The sequence below is a fragment of the Pleurodeles waltl genome, chromosome 6 (genome assembly GCF_031143425.1).
Source record: "Pleurodeles waltl isolate 20211129_DDA chromosome 6, aPleWal1.hap1.20221129, whole genome shotgun sequence".
Classification (NCBI taxonomy): Eukaryota; Metazoa; Chordata; class Amphibia; order Caudata; family Salamandridae; genus Pleurodeles; species Pleurodeles waltl.
The window spans coordinates 1,048,524,706-1,048,546,036 of record NC_090445.1 but is presented as its reverse complement, the minus strand read 5'-3'; the positions used below and the strand labels follow the sequence as shown (position 1 = coordinate 1,048,546,036).

The 21,331-nt window shown below is 44.4% G+C and overlaps 1 protein-coding gene across 1 annotated transcript in view; it reads left to right on the top strand.

Moving 5' to 3' along the window:
• Positions 1–21,331, top strand: part of NPHP4 (nephrocystin 4) — a 952,546-nt gene that overhangs the window by 756,166 nt on the left and 175,049 nt on the right. The window contains exons 21-22 of the mRNA XM_069239971.1: positions 4,423–4,649; positions 12,602–12,791. Coding sequence (XP_069096072.1) covers positions 4,423–4,649; positions 12,602–12,791 — 417 coding nt within the window. The remainder of the gene's footprint in view (positions 1–4,422; positions 4,650–12,601; positions 12,792–21,331) is intronic.

The window sequence follows — 21,331 nt, the reverse complement described above, 5'->3', positions numbered from 1 at the left end:
GGATGATTCAAGCATGTGAATCTATGAAAGATACCAATACTGGAGAACCACAGTTACAGGTAAGTAACTAATTTTCTTTTACTTCAAATCTACAGGCCACTCTTCTGGACCTAACTTTTCTCTGCATGGTTATTCAACGACATAGTGGATGCAGCTTTAGAATGCTACAAAGCTACAGCCAGGTCCTTGGCTTCCAGCATCCTCAGCTTCAAAGAGACTACAGGCAGTTTCATCATTTTCAAGGCTTCTGCAGAGGATTTAGTTTTGCAGTGCCAGCTTTTCCAGTCAAAGGCACAACAGACCCAAACACTGCTGGTCAGGTAATGCGAAGATAGACCCAAAGCTGGGTCCCTTCACCAAGCTGTGGATTTCTTCACCAAGTCTCCTCCACATCATCCCCCACACCACACAGAAAACAGACCTATGTTGTTCCTCCCAGCACACCCAGAGCTTGTGAGAGGCAAAGTGTCCTCCTTTCTACCAGCCTGGAAGTTAATTACTTTGCCTGAGTGGCTCCTTCTTGTGATAAATAGGGGGTTTACCCTGCCTTTTCAACAGACTTCTCTCCCTCCCTCCCACCATCCTCCTCTCGTCCAAAGACCATCTCTCCATCTTACGATAAGTGGTGGTAGCGCTTGTGCTGAAGGGAGTAGTCGAGTTAGTGCCAAAGCAGAATATTGTGCAGGGATGTTGTTCACTGTACTTACTTGTTGTCAAGAAGGACGGCGGTCTGCATCCAAGCCAAGACCTCAAGGTCCTGAACATATACCTCTGGAAGGAGAAGTTAAACTGGCTCTAGGTGAGGTGCTTTTGGCGTTAGAAATAGGAGACTGCATGGTGTCACTCCACTTGCAGATTGCGTACTTTCACATCCCACTTCTGCAGTCGCACTGGAAGTAGCTGGGTTTTATGGTGGGTTCCATCCATTACCAGTTTACAGTACTCCGATATGGTTTGACATATGCACCTTGAGTATTCACCAAAGTGATGGTGGTGGTTGAGGGTCATTTCAAGTGTTCCAGTTTTCCCAACCCTGGATGACTGGCTGCTCAAGGCTGAGTCGTCAGATTGGTGCCGCTCCAACTACAGTCAGTTGCAACTCTGCTTTCGCTTTTGTTTTTCAATAAACAGATAAAAGACATAGCTGCTGCCCTCCCAGTGTCTCTTGTTCATAGCGTTGGTTCTGGATATGACCCTTCCAGTCCCATTGGTCTTATACTAGCTAGCTTCCTATATCACACTGGCCACACTTGCTCATTGGCATATGGAGACTCTTTAGTGGAGTCTCTGCAGGCAGTGACTGCAGCATGGGGAGACCTTTTGGACATTATCATGGTCGCAAAGGATGCTGTGACAGAAGTGGGTTGGTAGGGGGAGAAGTCAAACCTTTGGTAAAGGATTCAGTCCTCCAACTGTGGCCACTATAATTAGGGATGTCTCCTCTCTAGGGTGGAGGTCTAATCTGGAGTTCGGAGATCTCTGGTCTTCAGAAGAGCAGGTGCTTCATAGCAACTGCTCGAACTGCAGGTGAATCGCCTAGACTCAAGACCTATCTCACCTCATCCAAGATAAGCATGTTCAGATTGTGATGGACAATATGACTGATGTGGTACATGAACAAGCAAGGGGGAGGAGGGCCCCCACTCCTGTGAGCAGAGGCATTGAGGCTGTGGTCATGGTACACCATCAATGGAGCCATGAGGTACTTTTTCCAACTGAGGTGGAACTTTCAGCTGCAGTGTGCATTTCCCTCATACCTTTGTATGCAAGTTGAAGTATCCATCAAAAGAAAAAGTTGCTTACCTTTTGTAATGATCTTTCTGGTGAATACTGTATCTGCCTGCAGATTCCTCACCTGTCCCAACTGCGTCCCCGTTTGATGGGTGTAGTAGAGTTGGCACTGCACAATTGCTTAGCTCCATCTGCTCACCTGTAAAGGCTTGGATAAGATGGATGAAACTGACATTGATATGCATGGGTGGGCGCTATATTGCTTTGGTGATGTAATCTGATGTCACTTGTGGTGTGAATATGAAGCCTGCTCCCCCACTGGCATTTTAGAGCTTTGAAGTTTCTGGATTCAGTCTGATGTCTGGGATTATTCAGCAAGTCACAAAATACAGGTAGACCGAGTATCCAACCGGAAAGATTGTTACAGAACGTAAGTAACTTTTTCTTTATCGCTAATATTATTAGAAATGAAGCTAAAAGCAGTAATTTCATCGTTTCTCATTTGGTGCCAGCAGCACAATACTTCCTGGTGGCTGCACCAATTGTATTGGCTTTTTTTCAGATTTAACTCTGTACTAGCACTCACTGTCATCTAAGCTTAAATTGTTAATAGTTATTTCACAAACTCAGAGTTTGATAAAATGTGAGTTCTTTTTAGTAAGTTTATAGAGTATCAGAAATAATTTTACCTGTGATCTTGTGTGTTTCTACATCAATTCTATCATTGATAAAATCTAAGATTTAGAATTAGTAAATCTGATGAAAACGTATTTTTCCCAATCCCAGAGCTTCAAGACAACATAGGGTGATCTTGCAGTCTGGCATTGGGCAAGAACCAGGGTTCCTTCAAGGCCAGATATGCACACTGTGGTTGTTTCTGTAGAGTTTGTTGATCCCTATGCCTTGTACAATCAGGGGTATTCTTGTAGGCATCTTATGTGTGTGCACGAGAGAGTAAGCAAGCAGCACCATTCTCTATATACATTTTGCTACTCCTTAGCTAATTAGGGATGTGTTTATGTCAGTCTCTTGGCAAAACGTCCTTCTACAAAAACTGTATACCACACACTAAGATAAACTTGTGTGCTCTGGTTAATTCCCGCTATACAGACCCATTACAGGCAAAGTTGTCAGAGGTTTTGCCACTGTGCTGTCTTTATCCCAGAAAAGACTTGCCATGGGCACTATTAAATATTATTGGTGACCTCTCTTCCTTCTCCTGATTAGTTAGTGCCTTGAATACTAAGGGGGTCATTTTGACCTCGGCGGTCTTTTTCCAAGACCGCCGAGGGACCGTCATGCGGAAGACCACCAGTGGTGGCGGTTTGCCGCTCGGCCTGTTATGAACGTTGGCAGCTCTCTGTCCTTTTACGGACGGAGAGCCGCCAACAGCCATACTGGCGGGCGGCGGGGAAGTGGGGGTTGCTCCACTTCCAACGCCACGCCAACAGAACCGCGCCCAGCGAATCACGTCCTGTGATTCGGCGTGGCGGTGTTCTGTTGGCGGTGTGGTGTTGGCAGAGCAGCCCCCATGGCTCCCGTCCCCTCCCGGAGGATCGTCGGACCAGGTAAGTCGATCGTACGTGAGGGGAGGGGGGTTGTTGTGTGCTTGCATTGGGGGTGTGCGTGTGTGTATGTAGAGGGGGTGTGTGTGTGCGTGTATGCTTGCGGGGGTGTTGTGTGTTTGGGAATGAGTGCGTGTATGTCTGTAGGTATGTCTGTATGGATGTGTGCGTGTATGTTTGAATGTGGATGTGCGTGTCTGACTGTGTGTGTGGATGTTTGCATGAATGTCGGTATGTGTGCGTGTATGTGTGTTGGTGATGCCTGCGTGCGTGTCGTGTGTGTATGAGTGATGTTATGTTGGGGGTCGGGGTGGGGAGGAGGATCCTGCCACCTTTGGGGGGTGGCAGGGGTGTTGGGGGGGGTAGGGGAGGGAGTCGGAGTGGGGGGTGGTGTAGACCCCTATCAGTGCCAGGGTTTCAAACCGCATGAATTCCATGGCGATCAGCCGGGTCCAAACACCGCCGGCGGCATAGTGACGGCTGCCGGGCTGGAGACCCTGGTCTCCAGCCCGGCGGTCGTCTCCGCCCTGGCGGGCAGGACGGAGAACCGGCGGATGACCATGGCGGTAATCGCCATGGTTATAATACTAGAAAAAAAGACTGCGAGCCTGTTGGCGGTCTTACCGCCGCTTCTCCGCCTTCCGCCAGGGTCATAATGACCCCCTAAGATCTTAAGGAGTGCAAACATTATGTGCTGTAACTGCCACTGTCGTAGATGCCATCTCGGTTCCTATTCACGCACCTTGATGGGAAAAAGTATCTGGGACTGACCCCTTTGCGCCGATTGGCACTTGATACGCTCCAGTATTATCACATAAGGCAGGCAGAGTCGCAGCTGAAAACGCAACACGCCACCTAGCAACTTTGGAGTGTTATTGCTTTGGAAAAAGCTTCCGGATCCATTCTGCTGTTTAATAATAAGGAGAACCTGCAGGAAAATTGTTTATCAGCCAGAAACATCGTTACTGAAGGCAAGTAACTTGTTTAGTAATAATGTGAAATTCATGTGACATTCTGACAAGGCTTCTGCTTTCTAATATTTATCTCTTGAAATTAAGCCATTGTGTACGTCATGCAAACAGTGCCCGTATAATGTGATATTAACAAAGGTTTTCTTTCCTAACAGGCTCGACGTGAGGAGCGCCTTCAGCACTCTCGAGATTTGCAGATTATTGAAGCGTACCGGGAGCGGACCAAAGCTGAGAGTATCTCAACTATGCTGAGTCAGGCTATTACCTCAATTTACAATGTCTATGCTACACTGGGCACCGCGGAATTCTTTGAATTTGCTCTGAAAAACCCTTACAACATCCAGCACACGATCACCATTGAGATTGATAACCCTGAGCTCAGGTAAGACTAGGTTATTTTTCTCTGTCATCGACCTTTTGACATACCCTCATAAGATGCTTGTACGCTCCCTGGTAAATTGTTGTGTCAGCAAACTGGGATAGCCAATGGCGGGAGGAGGTTGAAGTGACAGTTCACAATGCACAAAGGTAACTGTGCGGGCAAATCGCCCTTTTTGATTAACTAGAGGCAGGTTTATTCACATCGTTTGGCACCCCTTTTAAATCGAGTGATTGTGCCATGTGTATTGTGACCTTCTTTAGCAATTAATGAGTATGATCGGTTATCTATTTTATTCTGCGTCTTTATAGTGATTTTATCAGAGCATTTGTAAAGTCAAATGGTGGGGAAACAAAACCAAAGTCGTAATAGCAGAAATATTCAGCTTTTAAGCCAAAAGAGACAAAAGCGTGTAGTCCCTCGTTACAAGTGTCTCTGATAATTGACTGTTTTTTCCCCCCCAGACACATACACACACACCAACACTGGGGTACTGATACCAGAGGACACGCAAATCCTCCGGGGCAAGGGAAACATTTTCCCTTTACGCAGTGCTTAATTTGTAAATTAAGAGGGGCCGTGCTCAAAGCCCTTCTCTTAAACACGAGGCTGCTGTAATTAAATCTGCCAGCACTGAATACTGAGGCAGTGTAATCCTGAAGCCATCTCGGGCCTCTTCAATCCATTTAAGGCCACCCCTCCTCTTCAGCTCAAGTGCCGTGCTCAGCACCGGAAACAACAAGCACAAATTAAGCACTGCCTTTACGAGGTTCGCCATAATGGCTCACTAAGAAATGAGGGATTACTGGGGAAACCTGTCATTCTGGGTCACATAATAATACAATTCCTCCCGATGGCGCTAACTTTCACCTGGATATTTAATCTTTTTTTGAAAGTCTTCCAGCAGATCTAATCATTAAGATGGCGCTGGTAACTCCTGTTAACCATCCGTTCCAAATTAACACATAATGAGTACCTTAGAGTCACAGGAAAACCCTCAGCATCTCCATATGCCCTCTAATTGTACCTTTCTATCTTATTTCTAAAACATCATATTCACCGCTGTGACCTTGTCCTGAAATAAAGTTGGTAGACCGAACATTTAAAGTTTCAAGAGATCCAGCTATAGTGAAGTTTGAAAGTGATAGCTTTTGCCTGTCTAAAAGTCAGAAATAGAAGACAAGGGATGGAAAGGGTAAGTGGAAGTTTTCAGCACATTGGCACCATTAGAAGCTCTAATGGCGTGAAATGCCTTACAGGCCAATCTGGAAGAGCAACGAGAAAGGAGGCTAAAACGGAAAAGCCAATCGGAAAACCTTTAAAGTGATGCATTAATACAGTTTGTTCGTGTCTTGTGAAGGCGATAGCGAGGGAACCAGCAATATCTTTGTCATTTAAATTGAGACAGGAAGTGAGGAGGTGAGGTTGTAAGAGCATGCAGACGCAGACCTTGCACCAGAGAAAGGGAAGATATGTTATTAGGATTGAATACAGAAAAAAGACAGTTAATAAAGTCGCGGAAGAGTCAGGTTCTGAATCAGATGATTTGCTTTGGAGAGGGTTAAAAGAGGACGATATTTTAATATACACCTGGTGTAGGCAGCAGTATTATTCCGTAGATAACCTGTGTAGAAAAATACAGAAACGTTAGAGATTGCAGACAGGGGAAGGGGATCAATACACTACATCCAGCGATAGCTACAAGTTAATTGGCAGGTTCGTTTAGAGTAGGGTGACCACCTGGCACTGAGGCAAATTCTGGACAGGACTGTAAAAAATTCAGGACAAAGGGTCAAAATTGAGGACAAAAATTCAGGACAAAGGGTCAAAATTCAGGACAAAAATTCAAGAACAAACGTCAGTTTTACAGACACACGCAACAGAGGCCATGCCTCACTATGTTGTCAGTGCATTTATTTACTCTTTTTTAACACAGCACTATTTATTCACTGTGTACCTTTTGTGATTGCCTCCTGGTGTGCTACATTCAGGTGTCATATTACGTCCTTGTTCAGTAGTAAATTAATGCCCCTCACGGCAAAGCCACCACCCCTACCCAAATCTACCCGATCTTTCCTGAAGAGAAAGTAACAGCAACATTTTTATTATGTTTCTGAACATTTCAAAACCCCTGGCAAACAGTTTGGGAAACATTAAGGTAATTAACCTTATGCTAGTTTAAACAAATTGAACAAAAACATCTGGCTTACCCCAACTGCCCATGGACTTTCAACCTAATTTTTTTTAAAGAGGCAGGGCAGATGGTGTGGGTGACAGTCTCACACCTAATGACAGGATTTGATGTACCCATAACTTGTCTGTAGTCTCACTGCACTAGAGTGTATGTTTGGGACTCTACATTTATCTCAGAAATGGGAGCCCGGACTACCAATCAAAGATAATAAAAGAGTAGGATGAAATTGAGATCAAATGGGAGATCCACGGCAAGTAATTCAAAGGGTTGTTGCTAACAAATGTATAAATAAAGAAGAGAAGAACAAGGTGGGACAATTCCTAAAATCAGACAAGATGGGTCCACCAAGACTATTTGAAGGTATTGGGTAGCTGGGGAGTTGTCTGCACACAGGAGCGAAACAGAAGGGGCACTGTTAAGTGGTTGAACAATCAACACCCATCCACCTTGGCAAACTCTTCTGGTGCAATGGTTCGCTGTTAGTGCTTGTGAAGGGTGAGCAGGGGACAGACCCCTTGCAAGGTTGTGCAAGGCAATTGCCCGCTTAGTCAATGTCTTTATATGGTTTTGAAATTGAGCAAAAGCCAAACTAGAGATCTGGGTTATCCCTAAGTGTCAAGTACACATAGAATCTTCAAAATATTTGGGATGTAAATTGCACAAACAAAATTTACAAATTTTAAAATTTAATTAGTGTTTCTTTAACATATGGCACTGTTTTCGCCTTCATACACAATTAGATCTCAGATTGAACTGAGAACCAGTTACCTTTTTATACCAAGTGATTAATAGCTACCATTCTTACACTGATTTCCAGGATGAAAATCTCGGCAGAGCGAACGGTCCCTCCAAGCCCAGTTTGCTTTTTGGTCTTCTCTTCTGCTTTCTATAGAGGCCATGTGGCACTAGCGAAGATGGTGTGCTACCCCAATGATAGTATTATTTTGCAAACCTTCCCCTGCTCGTCCTCCATTCCTTCTTCAGACAGGCCACACATATGATTTGGTCGCTGCAGCGCCATCGGGAGCTCTTTCCACTCTAAAGCTAACTGTGACTGCGGGTGGATTAGATCTTCTGGACTTAGAATGCTTTAATTCAGCTGCAGATGTCCAATGGGTGGCTCACTGGCTTTCTGCCCACCTTCCTGCATGAGATGAGTAAAGACTTTTAAGGAAGATTTAATGCACTGCTCATCGTTTCCTACTGACCATTCTATGGATCACCATCCGGGGTTATCAAGCATGGCTTTCTCTTGCCTTGCCAGAACCTGTAAACTCACTGACACGAAGAAAACCTATGCTCCTGCACTACCTTTGCTAAGCCTTCCCACTCGCACAGGATGGCTGTCCTCAGAGCAACTCCATCAGTGGCATGCTGCAGGTGTCTTACAATTGGGGACCTAGTTTCTGAACAGTGAGCTACTAAATTTCCAAACCCTTGTGGCAGACTATCATCTTCACCCCGGTCAACTCCTTACTTACACCCACCTTAAATAATCATTAAATGCCCTATTTCATGTCTGCTACCTAGCACTTACCCTACAAGAGGTGTGCCAGAAGCTCTGTACCATAGGAAATGGTGGCAAACTGATGGAATGGGTGTATAGATCTATCCTGCAACATGGAAACCACTCCAGGTCTTCTTGTCATATTACCTGGGTGATTGGTGTAGCCAAGCCTCTGCAAGATATGGACTAAAATACTGGACTTTCCCCACAAAGTATCCTACAGCTGTCACTTTAAGTAAATTCATAGTGCTTCCTTGTGAATGCATTCTGCCCGTTGCTTGCCATTGGCCTCGTGGTTTGTAACTCACAATTTGTTGCTCTCGATTGGCTGGCTTTATTTGTTTTAGGCTATGCAGCTTGAATTCGTCCCTTCCCTTGCCAACACCTTATTTACAGAATCCTGCTGAGTGCTCCCTTTCTGTAAACAGGCCTGTAAATCTTGTTCTTATCTTATCATATTTGCTGTGCATTCAAAGAACAAAGTCAAATGTCAGGCTCTGTCTTCGGTGGGAACTTAGTGTTTACTTTCCTTTCTCTGACTTCAAAGTGAGAGGATTTATGTGACAATCTTGCTGGATACTGGGGTTAGGAAAGAGTTTTTTCTATCACATGACAACATTTAAATAGACTTCAGAATATATCAGAATTAGAAGTACAAATCAAACAAATTTTTGTTAATTCTGAACTGTGCTGGAAACAAATACCTTTACATGATTAAAACAAATCATTGCATTAGGTGATGCAATTACCACACATCATCGTCTGTGCCCAGTATAGATTGATTTGAAAAACTGTATATCTGTGCAAATGTAATGGGCATTTCAATCAAAAATGTGTTGTCTGTAATGGCAGTGTGTTACCACACCATGCATGCTCCACTCCACTCTGCTCTGCAACACTCCACACCACTGCACCCTACTCTGTATCACTCCACTTTACGCCACTCCATGCCACTGCACTCTTCTCCATTTGGAACCACTCCACATTATGCCACTGCTCTCTATGCTACTTCACACTATGCCTCTCTACTGTACTCTGTACCACTCTACTCTATGCCACTGCACTTTACACCTCTCTACACCACTGCGCTCTGCTCGTCTGCACCCCATACCACTCCAGTCTAGGCAACACCAATCTAATCCGCACAACTCCACTCTTTGCCACTCTGCAACGCTGCACTGTACGCCACTGCACTCTAAGCTAATACACTCTATGTTAATGCACTTTACTCTGTAACACTCAACTCTATGCCCCTGCACTCTACATCAATACACTGTACATCATTCTAATCTACTCTGCACTCTATGCCACGGCACTCTACACTACTTTACTCTATGCCATCACACTCTATGCAACTCCACTCTAAGCCACCTCACTCTACTGTGAAATAATCTACTTTATGCCACTGCACTGTGCCACTGCATTCTATGCCACTGCACTCTACCCTGCACCTCTCCACTCTATACAACTGCACTCTACTCTGAAACTATCTATTCTACTCCACTGTACTCTATACCACTCTGACCACTGCCCTCTAGTTCAATGCACTCTACACCACTGCAAGCTGACACTCTGCAACACTGCTCTGGCCGCCACTATACTCTACACCACTCTGCTCTGTACTACTGCATTTTGAACCAATATACTCTATTCCACTGCATTCTATGCCACTCTACTCTGCCCAATGCCACTCTATGCAACTGCACTCTGCACCAGTGCACGCTAAACAACTGCACTGCCCTTTACTCTGCACCACTGTACTCTATGCCACTGTTCTCTGTACCACTCTACACCACTGCACTGACACTCTACTCTGCATTCTACACCACTCTACTCTATGCCACTGCACTTTAGGCACTATACTCTACTCTACACCACTCTACAATACTCCACTCTGCACCACTCTACACCACAACACTCTATGCCACATGAGTCTACTCTGCACTCTGACACTGCACCACTCTGCATTACTGCACTCTCTGCTACTCTATTGTATGCCACTCTACTCTACTGCTCTCTATGTAACTCTACTCCATGCCACTCTATGCCACTGCACTCTGCGCCAATGCACTCTAAACAACTGCACTGTACACCACTGCCCTCTACTCTGTACCACTGTACTCTACGCCACTGCTCTGTGCCACTCTACTCCACACAACATCACTGCACTGACACTCTACTCCGCAGTGTTGCACTCTCCACCACCGTACTATACACCAATGTACTGTGTACTACTGCATTCTATGCCACTGCACTCTATGCCACTCTACTCTGCATCACTCTACAGCACTTTGCCCTACTCTGCACCACTCTACACTACTGCAATATGAGTCTACCCTGCAATCTATGCCACTGCACCACTCTAGACTACTGCTCTCTGCCACTCTATTGTATGCCACTCTACTCCACTGCACTTTATGCCACTCTACTCTGTCCCATGCCACTCCATGCCACTGCACTCTACACTAACGCACTCTAAACAACTGCACTGTACCCCACTGCACTGTACTTTGCACCACTGGGCTCTACGCCACTGCTCCTATGCTACTCTACTCCACACCACTATGCCACTAGCTTTAAGCCACGCTGAACAGCAGCTACTCTGGTGTATAACATTGCTAATGGCTAAAACACATTAGCAAAGCCAATAACTCGTTTGTAGATGAGACCTATTGGCTTTGCCAATGTTTGTTAGTACTATGAGGTACCGAAGTACCTGAAAGAACTGTAAAAAATACAATTACATCATTATAAAGGCTGCTACAAAATGTGCAAATACATTTCAGTTAAATAAAAAAAAGTGCTTCTCAAATACAGATTTGAATAATATACAGTTTATACCTAGTGCTAAAAAAATGTATAACACTCCATTAAAACCACACACTCCACAGCTCAACCTTGGAACACCATTACAATACCTCTCTGAAAGAAATATCTTTCCCACCAGAAAACTTCAAGTGGCTCCTTTTAGTAAATTCAATGGAGGTTTTCAAGCCCCTTTGTATTTGCAAATTTACCAGTTGCCCACATTTGCATGTCTTTAGGGAAGGAGACCCCCTGGCAAGAAGACCTTTTCTTATGTGTCTGCCCCTCCCTCAGAGCACATGAGACTCCCTGCCTTCCAGCCCTGCTGGGGTAACTCCTCTGCCCGTAATTTCGCCCTGCCTCCGTTGCCCTTTAGGCGAAAGGCTTAAATTACGGACAAATGCTGTCCGTTAAAACTTGCATCACGGACAACGGACAGCAGAGCGAAATTACGGACAGTCCGTGAAATTTACGGACGGGTGGTCACCCTAATTTAGAGAGGTCAGAACCCAAGTAATGAACACAACAGGATGCAAGGCACTCTGCATGACTTAAAACCACTTAAAATGCCTTAGTGGCTTACATACAGGTCATGCGTTGGGCAGTAATCTCAGCTGACTGTATTTGCTTTCCCCTGAACCTTGTTTCCATGTTCATACCGTGCCCGCTTTGTATGATGGCTTCTTTATGTTGAGTAGTTTACTACAGTCAATCCTAGGTAGCATTTCGGATGCCTCTGTAGGCTTTGTCAGTGGGTACTGACTGAAATGTCAAGGCGTACTCAGCAGGATTTTCCAGCAGACGAGAACCTATCTAGAAATAAGAATTAAAGCCCTCTAAAACTCCAAAGTTATGTGCAAGTGATACGTGAGATATAGCAAGAGAAATGAATTAGTAACTAGGCAGTTAATCATCATCTTCAAACAGTGATTCCCACACCTAGTTAAATTACACAAAATGATATAGTTTGGGGGTCACAGGTTTAGTTGCTTTGGTTTCCAAAGCATCTCCTCAAGCCTTCTTGAGAAGAAGCATGCATATTATGAGTTGGGTCAGGATTATCACACTCCAAATAATCTGGCTATATGTCTCTAATACGAACATCCATGAGAATGGTGACATTCCCTAGTGAATGCTACCTTGTTCGTTTGTTTACAGGTTTGATGTTCCCAGTAGTTGCTTTGTCCGATCCTTAGTGATTGTTTGGACGTTTTCTTTGGGGGTTCATGTTGTTAGCCCTACTTGTGATGATTAGAATCTATGGTGGTACTTAAAGAAAAGCAAAACCCTGTGTTTGACAGGAGAATGTGGATTGAACAAAATGTTTTTCAGCTGCATCATCACAGAGTATAGCACAAAGCAAACTTACCGTTGAACAATTGTAGTTAAACTGGTGCAAGGACAGAGCCCAGTCATTAGGATAACAAGATTCATTTTTTCTGTTTTTAGTGTTATTCTTGATACGAGGGAATGGAAACACTTCAAGGAACTCACAAATACCGTCACTGCATTGGAAGAGGACATGTTCCACTACCAGGCAGACATGCAGACGCCTCAACTGTACCTGCGGCCTAAAGAAACTGTTCATGTACCGTTTAAATTCCAGACTTTTGCGATAGATCAAATTGTCATGGCTCAGGTACAAGATCTTACACTTGTTTCCTTTTCTGCTCATCACTTTCAAACGTACTTTTATCTGCTGGCAGTGGCGGTACAGGGTGGGTTTACTAACACAATTTGGGGCTGATTGTTTTAAACTACGGAATTGCATAAGGAATGTTAGCCTATTCACATGATATTGAGAAAGCAATGCTTTGTTTTCATAACAATGTCACTACCGGTGTAGAAAATAGCTTTAAAAAAAAAATGTTTAGTTATTAATCTTTTTTTCAGAGACACAGAGCACAGGCGTTTTGAAAATAAATGAGTTTACATGACTCATGGGTGTGGTAGTACAAACATTAATTCTACATTTATGGCGAACATGAATAGAAGTCATTGTAGAAGTCATTGTAGAAGACTGGTGAGTCTGAACAAGACAAAGACAAACAAACGAAAGAGCATCATAAAAGATACGGCTCATTGTAAGCCAATTATACATTTCAGATCTACAAGGGAGACTGCATAGGATTTAGAGATGAGTTTAAGTGATCTCTGAGGAATCCAGTTTAAGTAGATGTATTTTCTCAGCAGTTTTAAGAGCTGTTGTGGAGGGTATGTCCCTGCTATTAAGAGGGCGCGTTCCCGTGATAAAGGGCAGATAGAGGCATGAGTTGAAGGGAGATTAGGCATAAACTAGAAATAAATTTATCTGTGGAAGGAGCGGGGATTAATCTTGAAAGGGTCTCATCCGTATTTGAAGGGGACAGCAGTGAAGAGCTTTATAAAGCATAGAGTGAAGCTTAAATCAGACAGTTGCCTGCAAATATCCACCCAGCGTTTATGAGGTGAGGGATCTGGTGGTATGTCGTGGAAAAAATAAGAAAACACGGGTACCAAAGTCGATGACTTTATCCATAGGCAACAGCATATTTTCTTCTGCTGTTATAACGATCTACTCTTCTCATGACAAGAGCGTTTATGATGAAATTTGTAATGTGAAAAAATGTGAGGAGCAGACAAATCTATCTTCTGTTTAACACCTGGCAGACTGCTGCTGTTACAGTTTTAGCGATGAAGTAGTAGTGTTGCATGTGTTAGTCGACATGCTGAGGTTTCTGATACTGACAATGAAGGAGGGAGAGAAATTGCACGTGGAATTGATAAGGAGAAACATAGATGATTTCTGTTTATAACAAGCATTTTCAAAGCCAATAGGTATACAAGAGCTATTGGCTTTGGCAGCGTGTTTTTTCCATGTTGTATGCAAGTGTCATAGGCTGCATTTGTTGGATTAGCAGGTCATAAAGTGGGGTAGGAGGTGTAGAGTGCCATAGAGTTGAGTAGAGAGGAGTAGAGTTCATTGTTCCAGTGGCAGCGAGGGTCGTAGAGTGCAGTGTCATAGAGTGCAGTGTGATAAAGTGGAGTGCCATGCAGTCGCAGCCCGCACTAATTAGAAGGGGCGGGGTGGCGCGCGGGGGGAGGAGAAGACAAACTAAATTAAAAAAAAATTAAAAAACACACTTTCCTTACTGCAGCGCGCCTCTCCGCTTCTCCGTCTCTTTGCTGAAGGCAGGCACAGGCTCCCAGCCTGCTCTTCTCCAATCCTGACGCTGCTCAGAGCAGCGTCAGTATTGGCTGGGAGTGCCCAGCCAGGGCACTCCTGGCGGACTGTGAGCCTGTGCCTGCTCTCTCTAGCCCAGCTGTGTTGCTGGGCTGGAGAGAGCGCACTGCACATGTGTGTTTGGCCGGCCTTGTCACCCCTGTGGCCCCGCCCCTTCCCCCAAAAAACAATCCTAAATAAATGTTATGATCTTTTTTTGGGGAAAAAGTTAGGAGGTGGGGGGAGTGCGACACTCCTCTGCCCTTATGGAAGAGCTGCCCGAGGTGTCATGGAGAGAGGTAGAGTGGAGGAGCTTGGTGTGGATTAGCATGGAATGGATTGAGGTAGTGGGGGAGATTGGACTGTCATAGATTTGGGGTGGATTGGATTGGGATAGAATGGGTTTGACTGAGGTGGATTGAAGTAGATTGAATTGGGATGGATTGGATGGGTGCAGAGTGGATTGTGGTGGATTGGAGTGAGGTGAATTGGCACTGAGTGGGAGCTTTGGGGTGTGGCAGATTGGAGTGGGAATGATTCGAGTTGGGCAAATTGAAGACTGGGTTGTTGGACTGGGTTAGATTGTTTTGGATTAGAGTGGAGCAGGTTGTTTTGGATTGGGGTGGGGAAGATTGGAGTGGGGCTGATTGCTTTGGATTGAGTGTAGCAGATTGGAGTTGGGCAGATTGTTTTGGATTGGAGTGGGGCAGTTTGGAGTGGGCAGATTGGTTTGGATTGGAGTGGGACACATTTGTCTGGGGCAGATAGTTTGGATTGAAATGGGACATATTGTTTTAGATTGGAGTGGGGCAGATTTTTTTGGATTGAAGTGATGCAGATTGTTTTGGATTTGCATTGGGGACATTGTTTTGGATTGGAGTGGGGCAGATTGAAATGGGGCAGACTAGATTGGGGTGGGTTGTGAGGATTAAAGTGTGGTTGAATGGGGTGGATTTGATTGGGGTTAGCGGTTTGGATTGGAAGGGATGGACTGAATTGGTCTGGGTGGATTTGGTATGGGTTAGGTGTTGTGGATTGGAGAGGGGCAGGTTGGGATGGCGTGAGGAGAACTGCACGATTATGTGTTAAAGCATAATTTCAGAAATATTGCAATATTTAGAACAAAATAATCATCTTTTGAGAACAGCGCCCGGGGCAAGATGGCGATCAGTTAACACACCACCAGTGAAGCTCTCTTTCCCACTCTGATGGAATGTAGCAGTTTTGAAAAAAGGAGATGCGACCCTTCAGATCCCCCGCTGTCCCTGACCATAACGATTATTAGCTTACACCCCCTAGTAAGACTACTGTGAATGGGGGAAAAGTAATCTAAAAGTATTCTAGTTATTGACTGAAGCACACGCATAGTTCGCTGTTATGGTGACTCACCTCCGTGGATTTGCTTCCTTCTCTACGTTCATCCAGATCCTGACGTGCTCCTACCAATATCGGCAGGGGATTCTGAAGATTGTAAACACAGCAATAGTTGCCTGTCTCTGCCAGAAAGACTCTTGGGCTTACCTCCCCAGGAGGCGAGATTGCGTGGTGGTGGTGGTACTATTGCCTTTCGTGGTGGTCGGCAAGAAACACCTACTGGGGCCCGATATGGCTCCCAAGCCTACGAAGTCTTCGAAACTGCTCCATGGGAAAGTAGACATCTGGCAGCCTGTCAGCATGATCTGAGGAAGCATTGGAATGTGGAAGTCCGAGCCCAAACAGCAAAAGGACAAAGAGGAGGAGGCACAGCCAACTTGGTCGACTGTAAGCCAGTGCATGGATGCGAACGAGTGTGACTTGCGATCAAGGCAAGTGTTTATTCAAAATACTATTGCACATTTTTTTCCTGTGATGAGGGAGAAGGAGATTGCCAGCCCCTATGAAGACAGGGAAGTTGGCAGTGTCCTTTTACAAGATGGTGAGAGAAATGCGGGGAAAGCACCTGTGAAGACGGGGTCAACACAGTCATCAAGTGAGACTCATAATGGTAGGGGGCCACATAGACTTAGTGTAGCCCCCCTTGACAATAACAAGACTGTGACTGAGAGCGTGACTGGAACGGAGCGAATGGTAGGGGGCTCAGCAGAGGCAGCTTTACAGGTTGCTCGGGGTGGCACAGCTGGATGACAAACTGATAGATGAAGCACTTGACTATAAGCATGGAAAGGTTAATAAGTTGAATAACAGCACAACATGAGAGAAGTTAAAGCCTCGGAGTATCTTAAAGAACTGACTCAGCTCAGTAGGTCTCAAGGGTACTAAGGAGAGTAACAAGGGAGGTGAGATTTGGTATCAGTGGGGAAACGAATTCAGGTGAGACAGTAGCGGAACCACATGAGAGAGCTACATCTCTCTAATAAGACTTCTGGTTTGTCATTTTCAGAGTGTGGGAGGGCTGTATGCAGGTGACATCACTCAGATGGGGCAAAATTGAGGGGTCACTGGTCAGAAGGCTCAGAAGGTTCAGACGGGCTAATAACACGGTTGTCAAGGAAATGCAGGATGAAGGTAAACGACAGCACCTGACCTACAGACAGATGTGGCGATGGAGGGGAGTCATATGGGTAAATACATAATGTATCAGTTAACATTTGTGGGTTGAATGATAGTAAAAAGAGGAGGAGGGTTGCACACGATCTTAAGGCATTACAGGCGGATATCTTGTGTTTACAAGCAACCAACATTGAGGCTTCACAGAGGTATGTGCTTGAGACTCAGGGCTTTAAACTTGTGGAAAACACAATGCAGGAAACACAAACGTGGGGTGATCATTCTGGTTCCGGGCAAGGTCTGTACTTTAATTCGGACAAAGGTGGATAACCTTGGTAGGTGGGTAGTTAGAGAATGCCATTGTGGAGGACAAAGCTTTACGCTTGCTTCAGTGTATGGCCAGTGGTAGATGATCCTGTATTGTTCAACAGAATTAACAATGAGTTGGCACTCTGGTCTACCTCGATAGTGCTTTGAGTGGATTTTAATTTCAATGGGCACGGTGGTGGTTTGGACAAGAAGATATGGCATATTTTGGTCGGAAACCAAAAGTACGGCAGTCCCTCCAGCACCTTATTGATACTCATGGTTTGATAGATGCTTAGGATTGGCTAAAGTCTCCTGATCCTGGGTTCACTTAATTTTTCCGCACCCCACTGGACACATGCTTGTCTTGATTATATGATGTTTTTCTGCATGCTGTTAGCAGGGGTTGGATAGTTACGCTCCCATGAGTCATGTCTGATCAAAACCCGGTGGTCCTGCAGCTGAAAGTTGCTCGGTCATGGCTGGGAGCTTCTACCTGGACTTTTGATTATGCCTTGTTACTCAATGAAGATCATATACAAAACATGAATGGCTGGATCCAAGAGTTTCCATTGGGGCATTGTGGGAGGCTTTTAAGGCTGGGGTACGGGAGGAGACATTTAGCTTTCGGTTGAGATGCCAAAAGGAAGAGCGGCAGTGTCAGGCAGAACTGTATGGGACTCTTGCAGAGGTGGAAGCCCAGTTAGTATCAGCAACTACCTGTGGAGATAAGGTAGGAGATAACGTAGACCTCGCCCTATGTTGGGTACAGATTGCGAAAGCTGCAATTCTTCAGATCTCTAGCAACTTAACCGCGGCCAAATATTTGGCCCGGAGATCCGTGAGCTATGAATATAGCGAGCAGGTGGGGCATCAGTTGGCGGTCTGCGCTAGGCAAAGGGCCTTACATGAGGAAATCAGGGAGGTAATAGATCCAAGCGGAAAAAGGGTAGCGGATGATGATGGTGTTAGAGAGGTGTTTAGGGGGTATTATGAGAGTCTGTATAAAAAGGACGAGAGTGGGGTGGAATTCCCTTGGGCAGTTTTATGTGTATTCTTAGATTCCATTTCTTTTGAAACTCTGGGGGAAGAGGACCGACTGCTACTAGATGCACTCTTGACCTTGAAGGAGCTGCATGCGGCATTAAGGGACCTCCCTTTGGGGAAGGTAGTGGGGACAGATAATATACAGCTGGTATTTTATAAAACGTTTTTCCCATTTTTTTCAATTAAATTTATTGACCACATTTTGTTTAGTACAGAATGGGTGTAGCCCCTCGGACTCCTGGGCATCAGCCAATATTATAGTTTTTCCCAAGAACTGTAAACCACCAGATAATCCTGGGTTGTACCGTCCTACTACTTTAATTATTAGTGACAGAAAACTATACTCTAAAATTCTAGCCATGTGGTTATGTTTGTTTATCAGTAAACTAGTATCTCCTGGAAGCATAGCTGTATTCTGGTGAGAGACACTACAGACCACATTTGCTGTGTGATATCCCTTTTCGTTGTAACATCAATGGCCTTACTTTTGCTTGATGCATAAAAAACGTTCTATAGGGTCAGCTGGGCCTACGTTTGGTATGTTGTCGGGCGGTACAGGATATGGTCAGGTTACATTAGGGCCAAGCAGGCCTTATATCAAAAACCAACAGTTAGGGTGTTCATACGCAGAGGCCCGTCCAATATAATGTGGATTCAGAAAGGCACCAGACAGGGGTCCCCCTGCTCGCCGCTCCTATTCCTACTGTATATTGATCCTTTTATTCAGAAAATTGCAGAAGTCCCTAGGATAACCCCCATGCATTTTCACGGTTGGGACACAAAAGTTATTGCTTACGCAGACGATGTGGCATTGGTCACTCCTAACCCGGAAGAAGCTCTCACCCAGATAGAAGGAGAGGCACAAAATGTTGGTCAGTTTTCTGGCTACCGGCTCAATCAAGGCAAGACTCAGGTAGTTTGTAACCACTTAATTGGGTTGCAAGATGACCGGGTAACTAAAGGAGCAACCTATGTGGGTGTCACAATAACGGCAGACCTAGACAGGCTGGTTGAAGTGAATCTTGGTCCAGTTTTGACAAAGGCTTGTAGTGACTTGACTAGGTTGCACAATCTTCATCTTACGATTATGAGGAGTTGTAATATTATCAAAATGATTGTATTGCCTAAACTTCTCTACTTTTTTCAGGCCATCCCTCTTGAGATAATGAGCTACTGGTTTTTCTCTGGTGACACGGTTTATCTGGGCGTACTCTAAGCCTAGAAGAGCCCTCAAGTACTTAACTCTTCCCAGGGGGAGAAAGAAATGGGCAGTTCCAGATTTTTTATTATATTATTGGGCCACCGCTCTTCAATATATGGGCCTTCTATTTAGTGATGCAGGATGGGAACAGCTCATACCCTCGATTTATTTTATTGTAATCATATTTATATAGCGCTTACTACCCCTGACGAGGCTTCGAAGCGCTTTTCGGTGAGTAGTACGCTACTCTGGAACCCAACAAGAATTAGTGATGGATTAGTATCGGGTAATAATGAGTACAGTTTTAGTATTATTATGAGTTAATTTGAGCCACGGATATGAGAGTTTGTTAGTTAGATTGACTGGAGTAATGGAGAGGTGGAGGAGGAAAGAAATCCAGAAGTGTTAATTGGGAGTATATCCTTAATTTACTCAACCCAAAGGCTTGGGATGAGTAGAGGGGGATGGAGGAGGGAAGAGTATGTGGAAGGGTTAGGGAGAGCATAGTAGCAGGGTGAGATAAATGCAGGAGAATTTAGTAGAGTTGTGTGGGAGGTCACGGTAGTAGAGTGAGGTTTGGTGAGTTAGATGTGGAAGCAGAGGGAAGAGCTTAGGCAGAGTTATTTAGGAGATGAAAGTAGTAGAAAGGATTTGGGATGAGTAAGAGTGAGAATGGAGGATAGTTTGATAGAGACATGACATACGATGATGGGTAGATAAGTGTTATAAGATGAGAGCAAGAATTCATAGATCTCTAGTATAACAACCCACCCAGGAGCCATGCAATGACCTACGAACACGCCAAGCACAGAAACAACAAATACATATATATATATATATATATATATATATATATATATATATACATATATATATATATATATACACACACACACACACATACAAACACACATGAATACACACACATATGCACATACAATACATAATTAGAATCAAGGGTAAAAAAAAGAGTGTGTGTGTATTTTATTGTTATGACATAGTAGCGATACATATTTTCTAAAGAACTATACATAACTAGAAATATACACATAAGGTGAGATGTTTGATCCTTGGGGGACCCCTGCTTTTCTGAGGTAGGGTTCGGACGAGAAGGGGGGGCGAGTGGATGATATTAGATCTTTTTTGAAGACAGGAAGTAATCCAGTCGAGAGCAGTCCCTTGTATGCCGGCTTCGTGGAATCTATGAATTAGGGTGTCATGGTCAACCATATCAAAGGCAGCTGAGAGGTCCAAGAGAAGTAGTGCAGCAACTCCATTTTGGTCGACTGTGTTTTAAGATCATCCCAGATTGCTATGATTGCCGATTCAGTGCATCTTCCTGGGCGGAATCCAGTTTGGAAGTCTGAAAGTATAGAATTGTCTTCAATGAATTGTGACATCTGGACGAATGCTGCTCTTTCTATCAATTTGCCAAGGAAAAGTCCATTTGTGATTGGTCTGTAGTTGTTGGGGTCTTGTGGGTCTAGGTTTTTTTTCTTTAATAATGGTCGTATGTATGCTTTTTTTCAGGTCTACAGGAAAAGTTCCCAAAGTTAAAGAGTTGTTAATGATTCTTCTTACAGGTGTGGCAGCAGAAGTAGATAGAAGAATGTTCTTGAAGATTTGTGGTGGGCAAGGGTCAGAAGGGCAACCGTAAGGTCTGCTTGCGTTGACCAAATCCATAAATTCACCCTGGTATATTTGTTTGAAGGACTGTAGAGGTTGGGTTGGTTTATTCTTAGAGGGTATTTTCGGAAATGGGTTGGTGCTGATGTTTTTCTTCTGTTTTAAATAGGAGTCCAATGTGTCTGCTTTGGTTGTGTAGTGAGTTGCCAATTTGTTTTTGAAATCTTGAGTAGTGGGATGACTTCCTTCCATGCATGTAGGTTTTTGACATTCATTGAGAATTTTATAAAATTCCTTGGTTGTAGATTGA